The sequence below is a fragment of the Schistocerca gregaria genome, chromosome 10 (genome assembly GCF_023897955.1).
Source record: "Schistocerca gregaria isolate iqSchGreg1 chromosome 10, iqSchGreg1.2, whole genome shotgun sequence".
Classification (NCBI taxonomy): domain Eukaryota; kingdom Metazoa; phylum Arthropoda; class Insecta; order Orthoptera; family Acrididae; genus Schistocerca; species Schistocerca gregaria.
In genome coordinates, this window is record NC_064929.1 from 66,859,521 (window position 1) to 66,871,989 (window position 12,469).

The 12,469-nt window shown below is 47.0% G+C and overlaps 1 protein-coding gene across 2 annotated transcripts in view; it reads right to left on the bottom strand.

Moving 5' to 3' along the window:
• Positions 1 to 12,469, bottom strand: part of LOC126293269 (zinc finger protein 1) — a 177,006-nt gene that overhangs the window by 107,255 nt on the left and 57,282 nt on the right. For both annotated transcript variants that reach the window (XM_049986390.1, XM_049986391.1), the window contains exon 2: positions 7,627 to 8,003. In XM_049986390.1, coding sequence (XP_049842347.1) covers positions 7,627 to 8,003 — 377 coding nt within the window. The remainder of the gene's footprint in view (positions 1 to 7,626; positions 8,004 to 12,469) is intronic.

The following is a 12,469-nucleotide window of genomic DNA, read 5'->3' on the forward strand; positions in this document are numbered from 1 at the left end:
GAAGAGGAAGAGGAGGAGGAGGAGGAGGAGGAGGAGCAGCAGAAAAAAAGACAAGTAGGAAGATGAAAGAAGAGGAGGAAGATAAAAAAGAGGAGGAGGAAGATAAAAAAGGGAAGGAGGAGGAGGATAAAAGGATGACATGGAAAAGAAGAAAAATAATGATGAGGAGCATGTGGAGGAGGAGAAGAGGGAGAGAGAGGAAGAGAAGAGGTGGAGGTGGAAAAAGACAAGGATCAAGGATGAGGAGCAACTGAAGAAAAAGAGAAAAAGAATGAGGAGAAAGAAGAAGAGGAGGAGGAAGAGTAGGAAAAAGAGGAGGAGGAGAAAAAAGGAGGATGAGGTGGAAGAGAAGAAGAGGATGAGAAGAAGAGGATAAAAAAGAAGGGGGTGACATGGAGAAGAAAAATATCATGGAGAGGAAGAGGAGGGGGGGGAAGGGGGAGGGAGAGGAAGAGAAGAGGAGGAGTAGGAGAAAGAAGAGGATGAGGCGCAAGAGAAGGAGGAGGAGGAGAGAGAAGAGGAGTAGGAAAAAACGAAGATAAAAAAAGAGGATGAAGAAGAAGAGGATGAGGAGGATGAAGAAGAAGTCGATGTGGAGAAGAATCATGAGGAGGAGGAGGAGAAAGAGTGGGGGGGGGGGGGCGGAGACGCAATGAGCAAAAGGATGAAAAAGAAAAGGAGGATGGAGCAGAAAAAGGAAGAGAAGTGGGAGGAAGAAGAAAAATGGCAGTAGAAGCTGATAAAAGAAGAGGAGAAGTAGAAAAAGGAGGAGCAATAAAGGATAAGAAGGAAAAAAAGGAGGAGGAGCAGGGAAGTAAGAGAAGCACAAGAAAAACTAGAAGGAAGAAGAGGGGGTAGAAGGACAAGTAAAAGGAGAAGAAAATTGAGCATGAACACGATTTCGTGGAGGAAAGTGCAGATGGAGACGGTTGGACAGAGACATGGCTCTCATCTCTTTATTTTAACTACAGAGCCCCATCAGCAGGTACAGGTGTAACCAGCAACACACAGAACAGCCGGTGGAATTTCACGATGACGTCGCTGCTTTGCAACAATGGTCTGCTGCGTTAATCGAGCCTCTCGCTGTTGCCGATCTGCGCGTGCTACCTCACGAAGTAATCAATTTTTACTGGGACTGCCACGTTTGATCTGGAAGTCCACGTGTCTAACGGGAAGATTTCAGTGGCCATCGCGCACGAGGAGGTGCGTGCTGACGTCACCGGCAGGTGCGTGCGCGCGCCCGCGAACGCAACCATAAGCGGCTGGCCGGGCGGCCAGCCTGTGCGTAAGCAGAACGGTCGCTCCCAGTTGCCGTACCGTGGGTGCAGCGGAGCTAAGACAAGCCACGCGTAGTCTTATACGGTACAACCAGCCGCTTTTGAGGCAGCTGGGTCAGGGTGGTCTCCACTACCGAAGAAGCGTCGCTCGTTACTGAAACACGCAACGAGTGTGTGACGTGTGGTGTGGAAAAATGTACAGTCCCGTACGCAAAAAGGAATGTTTCAAAGAACAGTTTCACAACAGTAGTCGCGCTGTTTAGGTTTTGAGCTTCGGTCAAATTTTGCTGAATCCGCCGAGAACATATTTTTTGTAAAGAAATGTCCGTACCAAAGCTGAACGTATAGACTACTGGCCATTAAAATTGCTACACCAAGAAGAAATGCAGGTGATAAACGGGTATTCATTGGACAAATATATTATACTAGAACTGACATGTGATTATATTTTCACGCAATTTGGGTGCGTTGATCCTGAGCAATCAGTACCCGGATCAACCACCTCTGGCCGTAATAACGGCCTTGATACGCCTGGGCATTGAGTCAAACAGGGCTTGGATGGCGTGTACAGGTACAGCTGCCCATGCAGCTTCAGCAAAATAGCACAGTTCATCAAGAGTGGTGACTGGCGTATTGTGACGAGCCAGTTGCTCAGCCAACAGATGTTTTCAACCGGTGAGAGAACTGGAGAATGTGCTGGCCAGGGCAGCAGTCGAACATTTTCTGTATCCATAAAGGCCCGTACAGGACCTGCAACATGCGGTCGTGCATTATCCTGCTGAAATGTAGGGTTTCACAGGGATCTAATGAAGGCTAGAGCCACGAGTCGTAACACATCTGAAATGTAACGTCCACTGTTCAAAGTGCCGTTAATGCGACAAGAGGTGACCGAGACGTGTAACCAATGGCACCCAATACCATCACGCCGAGTGATACGCTAGTATGGCGATGACGAATACACGCTTCCAATGTACGTTTACCGCGATGTCGCCAAACACGGATGCGACCATCATGATGCTGTAAACAGAACCTGGATTCATCCGAAAAAATGACGTCCCATTTGTACACCCAGGGTCGTCGTCGAGTACACCATCGCAGGCGCTCCTGTGTGTGATGCAGCGTCAAGGGTAATCGCAGCACGGCCTCCGAGCTGATAGTCCGTGCTGCTGCAAAAGTCATCGAACTGTTCGAGCAAATGGTTGTTGTCTTGCAAACGTCTCCATCTGTTGACTCAGGGATCGAGACGTGGCTGCACGATCCGTTACAGCCATGCGGACAAGATGCCTGTCATCTCGACTGCTAGTGATACGAGGCCGTTCGGATCCAGCACGGCGTTCCGTATTACCCTCCTGAAGACAACGATTGCATATTCTGGTAACAGTCATTGAATCTCGACCAACGCGAGCAGCAATGTCGCGATACGATAAACAGCAATCGCGACAGGGTACAATTATCAAAGTCGGAAACGTGTCGGTACGCATTTCTCCTCCTTACACGAGGCATCACAACAACGCTTCATTAGGCAACGCCGGTCAACTGCTGTTTGTGTATGAGAAATCGGTTGGAAACTTTCCTCATGTCAGCACGTTGTAGGTGTCGCCACCGGCGCCAACCTTGTGTGAATGCTCTGGAAAGCTAATCATTTGCATATCACAGCATCTTCTTCCTGCCGGTTAAATTTCGCGTCTGTAGCACGTCATCTACGTGGTGTAGCAATTTTAATGGCCAGTAGTGTAAATGAATGTAGTGTTGATAATTTGCCTGCCTCGAGTTACGCTGCTTGGCGACATATAAGTTTCTGGCTATGGAAACGCAAAAACCGCAGCACAGTATTATGTATAAACTCGTAGGCGTTCATTTAAGTATCCAGTCGTGCCGAAGAGGATTAAGAATGGCAAGCTTCGAATGGCTCTAAGCACTATGGGACTTTAACATGTGAGGTCATCAGTCCCGTAGAACTTAGAACTACTTAAACCTAACTAACCTAAGGACATCACACACATTGTAAGAGGTCCAGGATTAAAGAATTTGTTGCTCACGTGCTGCCTGCGATATGTAAGCTATAAGAGAATCTCAGACAAGAAAGCGGTGTTGTCAGCAGTAGGAACTGTGCAGCAGTAGAAGCTGTAGCTACCAGTCGTGTGTATCGAGTTTCCCGGGTTCGATTCCCGGCGGGGTCAGGGATTTGCTCTGCCTCGTGATGATTGGGTGTTGTGTGATGTCTTTAGGTTAGTTAGGTTAAAGTAGTTCTAAGTTCTAGGGGACTGGTGACCGTAGATGTTACGTCCCATAGTGCTCAGAGCCATTTGAACCATTTTTTTTTTTTTTTTTTTTTTTTGTATCGATTTGCTAGGCCGGTTGTGGGGAGCGATGGCGGAGTCTGAGCGATGTAGGATAAGGTAAAAGCTGCCTCGCGCATATGTAATATTGTAATATCAAGTCCCATGTAAATGTTTTTAAAAAATCTCTTAATAATAATCTTTCTCATAAAGAGTAACTTTTGACAATCATTCATTTCAATTTAAAGAATTTACTAATTTATCCAATCCTTGGTCAGCCCGATTATTGAAAAAGAAAAATCAGTTGTTTCATTTTATACATGAGAAATCTGCCAGTATTGCACTGAGCTGCGCAAGAAAAATTTCTTATAGGGGCAGATATATACGCGTTATCCGGCGACCTAATTGAGGGAATATTTTAGAATTTATTCAGAATGAATTTTCAGGGCCATCACGCAGCACTGCTGACGTCCAAAATTTACCCGTTTGAATTCACAGTCAATTATTGAAAGGTTATAAGTGAGTCGCAATTTAATTGAGAGGTTAGTCACATTGTATTATTGGTAGGTTACGGAATTTATCTATTGGGCAGTTACACTGAATGAAATAAAGATATTGTTTTTATTGTTGGGAGGATACAACATCCAACCCCGAGGCAGGATTCGAACCTGCGACCGTAGGAGCAGCGCGGTTCTGGACTGAAGCGCCTAGAACCGCTCGGCCACAGCGGCCGTCGAGGATGAAGAAAACAGTGTCGTCAGCTCAGAGGAAGCTGCCGGATTACAGATCGAGATGATTCGACATGTATCGATATTTCTAGTCCGTCGGTCGCAGCGCAGAGGGTGTTCGATCGATTAGTGTAAGCTTTTCCCCTCGAGCACAAAGAGAGGCGGCTGGGTGCGGCGGACAAACTGGACGTCGAACGACGTCGCGCTCGTCCGACTTCGCGTCGGAGACAGGCGGGCCTGCAGGAAGATGGCGTCATAGGGCAAAGTGCCGACGGGCGCAGGAATGTAAATAGAACGCACGCGTTTATAGCGCGAATGTGCGCCGTGTCGCGTCGCCGTGTTTGTTTCGGTAAATAAACACGCCGGAGCAAGTGTCCCTGCAACCAGGGGGGGTGGGGCAGGGAGAAAAAGAAACGAAAGGTCGCCTTCCACCGGACACAGACTTCCTGACTGCCAGCGGACGAATGGCGCGTGCGGCGGGCAGTAAAACTACTGTAAAACTGCAGGATGTTGTCGGCTAACTTCCGTCCCAGGCCTGGCAAGTAGCTGCGTCACACAGGACCTGTCAGGCTCTGGGTCGGCCGAGCAGGTTAAAAGGCTGTGCGCCCGCTTCCTACGTCTCCATCGGAATATACATCTACATCCATACTCCTCAAGCCACCTGACGGTGTGTGGCGGAGGGTACCTTGAGTACCGCTATCGGTTCTCCCTTCTAATCCAGTCTCGTATTGTTCGTGGAAAGAAGGATTGTCGGTATGCCTCTGTGTGGGCTCTAATCTCTCTGATTTTATCCTCAGGGTCTTTTCGCGAGATACACGTAGGAGGTAATAATATACGGCTTGACTCTTCGGTGAAGGTATGTTCTCGAAACTTCAACAAAAGCCCGTACCGAGCTACTGAGCGTCTCTCCTGCAGAGTCTTCCATTGGAGTCTATCTATCATCTCAGTAATGCTTTCGCGATTACTAAATGATCCTGTAACGAAGCGCGCTGCTCTCCGTTGGATCTTCTCTATCTCTTCTATCAACCCTATCTGGTACGGATCCCACACTGCTGAGCAGTATTCAAGCAGTGGGAGAACAAGCGTACTGTAACCTACTTCCTTTGTTTTCGGATTGCATTTCCTTAAGATTCTTCCAATGAATCTCAGTCTGGCATCTGCTTTACCGACGATCAACTTTATATGATCATTCCGTTTTAAATCACTCCCAATGCCTACTCCCAGATAATTTATGGAATTAACTGCTTCCAGTTGCTGACCTGCTATATTGTAGCTAAATAAGGGATCTTTCTTTTTATGTACTGGCAGCACATTACACTTGTCTACATTGAGATTCAATTGCCATTCCCTGCACCATGCGTCAATACGTTGCAGATCCTCCTGCATTTCAGTACAATTTTCCATTGTTACAACCTCTCGATACACCACAGCATCATCAGCAAAAAGCCTCAGTGAACTTCCGATGTCATCCACCAAGTCATTTATGTATATCATGAATAGCAACGGTCCTATGACACTCCCCTGCGGCACGCCTTAAATCACTTACTTCGGAAGACTTCTCTCCATTGAGAATGACATGCTGCGTTCTGTTATCTAGGAACTCTTCAATCCAATCACACAAATGGTCTGATAGTCCATTTGCTCTTACTCTCCTCAGACTTCCACCCACCGCGTCATTGAATACTTCGTGGTGCATTTAGTGGTACGTGACGCAGTAAAATTCTGTCCGAACAAGCCTTGGAAGGCCCAACGGTACCGACCGGCCGCCGTGTCATCCTCAGCCCAGAGGCGTCACTGGATGCAGATATGAAGCGACATGTGATCAGCACACCGCTCTCCAGGCCGTTCTGTCAGTTTGCGGTACCGGAGCCGCTACTTCTACATCTATATTTATACTCCGCAAGCCTCCCAACGGTGTGTGGCGGAGGGCGCTTTACATGCCACTGTCATTACCTTTCTTTTCTGTTCCAGTCGCGTATGGTTCGCGGGAAGAACGACTGTCTGAAAGCGCTCGAATCTCTCTAATTTTGCATTCGTCATCTCCTCGGGAGGTATAAGTAGGGGGAAGCAATATATTCCATACCTCATCCAGAAACGTACCCTCTCGGAACCTGGACAGCAAGCCACACCGCGATGCAGAGCGCCTCTGCCACTTTAGTTTGCTGAATATCTCCGTAACGCTGTCACGCTTACCAAATAACCCTGTGACGAAACGCGCCGCTCTTCTTTGGATCTTCTCTATCTCCTCCGTCAACCCGACCTGGTACGGATCCCACACTGATGAGCAATACTCAAATATAGGTCGAACGAGTGTTTTGTAAGCCACCTCCTTTGTTGACGGACTACATTTTCTAAGGGCTCTCGCAATGAATCTCAACCTGGCACCCGCCTTACCAACAATTAATTTTATATGATCATTCCACTTCAAATCATTCCGTAGGCATACTCCCAGATATTTTACTGAAGTAACTGCTACCAGTGTTTGTTCCGCTATCATATAATCATACAGTAAAGGAGCCTTCTTTCTATGTATTCGTAATACATTACATTTGCCTATTATGTTAAGGGCCAGTTGACACTCTCTGCACCAAGTTCCTATCCGCTGCAGATCTTCCTGCATTTCGCTCCAATTTTCTAATGCTGCAACTTCTCTGTGTACTACAGCATTATCCGCGAAAAGCCGCGTGGAACTTCCGACACTATGTGTGTGTATGTGTGTGTGTGTGTGTGTGGGGGGGGGGGGGGGGTGTATGTGTGAAATGATAATTAAATGGACACCCTAGCTGGAAACAGGCGTTGATATACATTTTATTTTCGACATTTCCCCAATGAAGTATATCAACGCCTGTTTCTAGCTATGGTGTCCACTTAATTATCATTTCTTTCTAACGAAAGCTGCATGGTCATCAACGGTAACTGTTCTTTCGGGAACAGATACTACCTTCCTATATATATATATATATATATATATATATATATATATATATATATATACTGAACGATAACACGCAGGTTGTGATACGAAATCCAATATGGTAACTCCCAGGCACCTCACATCGAATGCTAACCAAAAGTTCCTGCTGTTTTTGATACATCGTGGTACGTGGAAATGATGTACTGTGTCCATAGAGTCATGTGACGCGAATGTTATCCGCGTCCGTTTCACGATCCCTAGCAATTTGCTGACCCTGACGATGTCGGTTACAGACGAAACTTCCTCACATTGTTTAGGCGTCTAATACAGTCTGCACAGAATCTGACGAGCAGTCCGACAAAATCAGAGCTAGAGGTTCGCGCGCGGCAGCAGCAAGACACGGCGAGTGAGTGGCAGAGGGTACTTACGACTGTGGCGTTGGGCGAGTGCAGGAGCTCGTGCTTCTCCAGCTGGTCCCTGGTGGCGAAGGTGACGCTGCACTGCGGGCAGGGGTAGGCGCCGCCGGGCGTCGGCGTCGGGGGCGAGATGGCGCCGGGGGCGGCGGGGGCGGCGGAGGCGGCGCTCCTGGGGTGCTCCGCCTCCACGTGCTCGCGCAGCGCCTGGAAGCCCGGGTAGGCCTTGCGGCACTGCGGGCACTCGATGTGGAAGAAGTCGGCGGGGGCGGCGCCGGAGGCGGGCAGCGGGGGCGACGTCGCGTCCGCGGGGGCGGCGGAGGCGGAGGGCGCCGCGGAGGTGGCGGCCAACAGCTCCGACTCCTTCGCCGTCGGGGCCGCCGGCAAGGGGACTGCATAGAGAGAGAAAGAACGGCAGGTGTTAACTAGCGTGGTAACGCCTCCAGGGGAGTTCTGGACAAGGACAAGGCACACGTCTGCAGTATGCTACAACATGGTGCAAGATCGTAGTTGCATCTTATCTAACAGCTTCTGGCGTGTGCTCAACCCAGCTAATTGACTAACAGATCAACAGAGAGTGCAAAACTGCCACAATATCGGATAACGAAAAATAAAGTAATAAGGCCCTGTGACTCCTGATTGAACTGCGGTGGCAGTGTTGGCATTAATTGATTCAGAATTGATCACTTTTAATTAAAAAGGGGTGCACATTGATGTTATATTCAGCTATTGAACACCAGACGCAAATGTTGAACATAAAATTAATTAAGAAAGTGACTTGGGATTTCAACTACTTGATTGAAAACAGATGCAGTCGATTATCAGAAATTTATTTTTTCTCGCGACCTTCAATACTCACATTACATGACTCTCCTACCAGGCAGTGGTAATAAATTGCGTTTGCGTGAAGTAAAGCACGATAAATCAAAATGATTCCTATCGACTGACCCAGGCGTAATGCGAAGTGCGAGAAGAATTCTAAAATACACGGCCCATCAAACCCTCGTGAAAACTTTGCCTACGTGATCCAATAAATTAACCAGTGGCCGGAGCGGGCGCAATATCACCGAATACAGCGTGGCGGAGCGGCGTCGTTGTGAGGACGTCGGCCGGCCTCGTGGTGCTGCAAGGCAGCGCTCGTCTATCCACTCCTAGCTGTCTTGCTCAGTACATAGCTGAACCAAAACTCCCTATCTCCAAGCTCAATCGTTCCGTTTGCTAAGTCCTGAACAGCAGAGATGCTCAGTCTTTCTCAGGCTAATCCGGGAGTAATAAAACTAGCATAATTAAGATTCTGTAAGTTTACGCGTAAAGAAGGAGCTGTAGGAATATGAAATTGAAAATCGGTAGCTATTAACAAACGAGGCGAGTAGACCTGCGTAAAGTGGGTGTCACGAGAAAGAGAATAGTTTATTATTCTTCTCAACAAGGGCAGTATGGGTATGAAGTGGGGAAAAAAATGAAATTAAATGATCGTGTAGCATTGTTGGCCGGGATGCCCCATCCGGGGACGTTCGACCGCCAAGTCTTATTTCAGTCGACGTCACATTGGGCGACATGCATGCCGGTGATGAGGACGTGGTACAAGTCCATATTTGTTCATTCTGAGCTACAGAGTCCTAAAGTTAAATGAGCGCTGAAAAATCTGCAGTTGAGATACCAGAAATACTCAAGCATGTGGCTTCTTCCTAGAGATTAGCCCCTCTTTCTGTTTGTTTAATTTCAGAAACATTATAGACAGAAAAGTAGAGTTAACGACTTGAAATGATATTGAGAACAAAACAACACCCAGTCCACGAGCGGAGAAAATACGCAACTCGGCCGACACCCGAACACGGGCCCCCTGCATGGTAGGCAAGCACGTTACCACTTTTTTAAATCTCATTTTGTTCGTTATTGTTCTATCTCTTTGTTCGGGACGGACGTCCCATGCCGCTTTTTCAAGTTCATCCTTAAGGGGGGTAGGAAGTCAAACGGGCCGACTTGGAGCAGGAGAGGCACCACGGGACATTTCAATTTCCACTGTCTATACTTTTACAAATAAATTCATAAAATTTATAAAACTTTGTCAGCATGACCACTAAGCATTCAGAATTCATACTCTTAGGAGTGGAAGCTGCAAAAAATAACGAAATAATTTTTTTACATGTGAAATTTCATCATTTTTTTCACTTACTAATGACAGCATTTCTTGCTATAGGTACACCTTTCTTCACAAGTAAGGGAGATTCGTCGATGAATTTTCCACAGTATACAAACCATACTTAAGGTGTATGAAACTCTAGAATTTTCCAAATCTATTAAAAACTGTGGTAAAAATTGAGGTAATCAACTAAAAAATTTGTTTTTTCTAAACAAGAAGTTTAAAATACAACAGCTTATTCGTTTTTCCATAAATTAAATAAATTCCAGAGTTTCATTCACCTGTAAGTATGGTGTGTATGCTGTGCAAAATTCATCGAAAAATCTCTCTAACTTATGAAGAAAAGTGTACCTATAGGAACAAATGCAGCCATTAGTAAGTGAAAAAATGATGAAATCTCACACATAAAAAAAATTATGTTTTCGAACTTCCACTGGAATGAGTGTGAATCCTGAATCCTTCCTGGTGATGCTGACAAAGTTTTATGAATTTATTTGTAAAAGTATAGACAGTAGAAAATAAAATGTCCTGTGGTGCCTCTCCTGCTCCAAGTCAGCCCGTTTGACGTCCTACCCCCCTCAAGCTATTAACTCAGATTTTTTTTTCCATTGCGGAAGACAGCTAACCCTCTGACCGAATACGCTGAGCTATCATACTGGCTGAAACCCCGCTAAGCAGCCGAACTATGAAGAAGGAGAGAGCTCGTACGACGGAACGAAGAGGTTGGCACGGAACAGGGAGGAGTGTAGTGTAACTAATGCTACTAATCAATTTTCGGAACGGGACCTGTGAAGAGACGGGCCGAAGAGACATCGGGGAGTGTACTTACAGTGGGTGAACGGCTCGAGGTCCAGCATGTGAGGCGCCGAGGCTGCTGGTACCACAGGCAGTACTGTGCTCTGCTGTGACTGTGGCTACGAGACCGCGGTGTTGCAGGTGTGCGTGGGAGGGGGTAGGACTGAAGGGAGGAGGGATGGTTGGCGGGGGGGGGGGGGGGGGGGGAAGAGAGAAAGAGAAAGAGAGAGAGAGAGGCGGCGTCTGGTCTCCCCAGCGCCTACCTGCCGACGAGCGGAGCACAAAAAGCGACCTGTCCTCTTCTCCCCCCCCCCCCCCCCCCCCCCCCCCCACAGGGCTAGCTAGGGTGGGTGGGCCGCAGAGTCCCTCTCTACCTGCACACCGAGGCCGATGGCGCAGGACCGCAGTACTGTGTGTGTGTCCTGTTGCTGTCCTACCCTGCAGTTACACAGAGAACTGCTCTGGTATGCACCGTCACGTCTACCCCGAGTTCCTAAGCGTATTCTCTACGTGACCTGCTGGACCGTATTTCAGACCACCGTTACCAGCGTCAAAATTTGCACCCCTCCCCTCTCTCTATTTATCTATCTAGAGAGAGAGAGAGAGAATAGGGATAGAGACACGGTGTTTGTATGGAGTGTAGCCATATATAGAAGTAAAACGTGGACGATAAGTAGTTTGGACAACAAGAGAAGAGAAGCTTTAGAAATGTGGTGCTACAGAATAATGCTGAAGATTAGATGGGTAGATCACATAACTAATGAGGAGGTATTGAAGAGAATTGGGGAGAAGAGGAGCTTGTGGCACAACTTGACTAGAAGAAGGGATCGGTTGGTAGGACATGTTCTGAGGCATCAAGGGATGACACATTAAGTATTGGAGGGCAGCGTGGAGGGTAAAAATCGTAGAGGGAGACCAAGAGACGAATACAGTAAGCAGATTCAGAAGGATGTAGGCTGAAATACCAATAATCTAAACAAATGTTTAAGACAAAATGTACGTATCTTTTTTTTTGTAGAATCTGTTTCTACCCCCGCAGCTAAACCCCCACGGGGCTGAGGCAGCGGGCTAATTTTAGCACCAGAAGATGTCGCCCTCGAAAACGATCAACTTTGGATTCTACATATTTTTTCGTGTAAAAATTATTATACGAGTTATTCTAGTTTGCCAACTTAAAATATACACCATATGCAAGGTGTACATAAAGTCCGTGAACACTTTCAATTATTTATAGCACAAGAACTAAACATTGTACAGATGTCATACGTACTGCATTTTGAACTCAGAGTTTTTTTTCTTACAAACATTCGATATGCGAACCGTGAGTGACCCCGGCAGACGTCAACACGGTAACCGAATTCTTGCCATACCCGTCCCAGCATGGCATCGTCGACTGTGGCAGTCGCTTCCCGTATTCTCTCCCGGAGCTCTGCTACATCACGTGGTAGAGGCGGTACTGACACCAGGTCTTTAATATGTCTCCACAGAAAAAAGTCACACGGAGTGAGAACTGGTGATCGGGGAGGCCATTTCATGAACTCCAACACACAGAGAGATCACTCCGCTCCTGAACTCGCCATGTTTGCGACTAGCGATAACTATCGGTAAATCAACAAACTACGCTGTGCCGGTATACAAGACAGGGGTGGGGGGAACTTTCAGGGTTTGCTTTCAGAATGACATATGTATGATATGTCGTTCTTAATTTCGTCTACTACTGCAGATACGCGTCTGGCACATGTTTTATTAGATTCACCAGACCATAGCAACAAAATAAATGGATGTGGACGTATATTCATTTTGAAACTAAAAGTGTTCCAAGAAAAGCGTTTTATTCTGTAGTGCTGCGACTGTGAAGAAAGAACAACCGCAGCTAAACCGAGACCAGCTCATGTACTCACGGTCATGGATCGTTGGAAA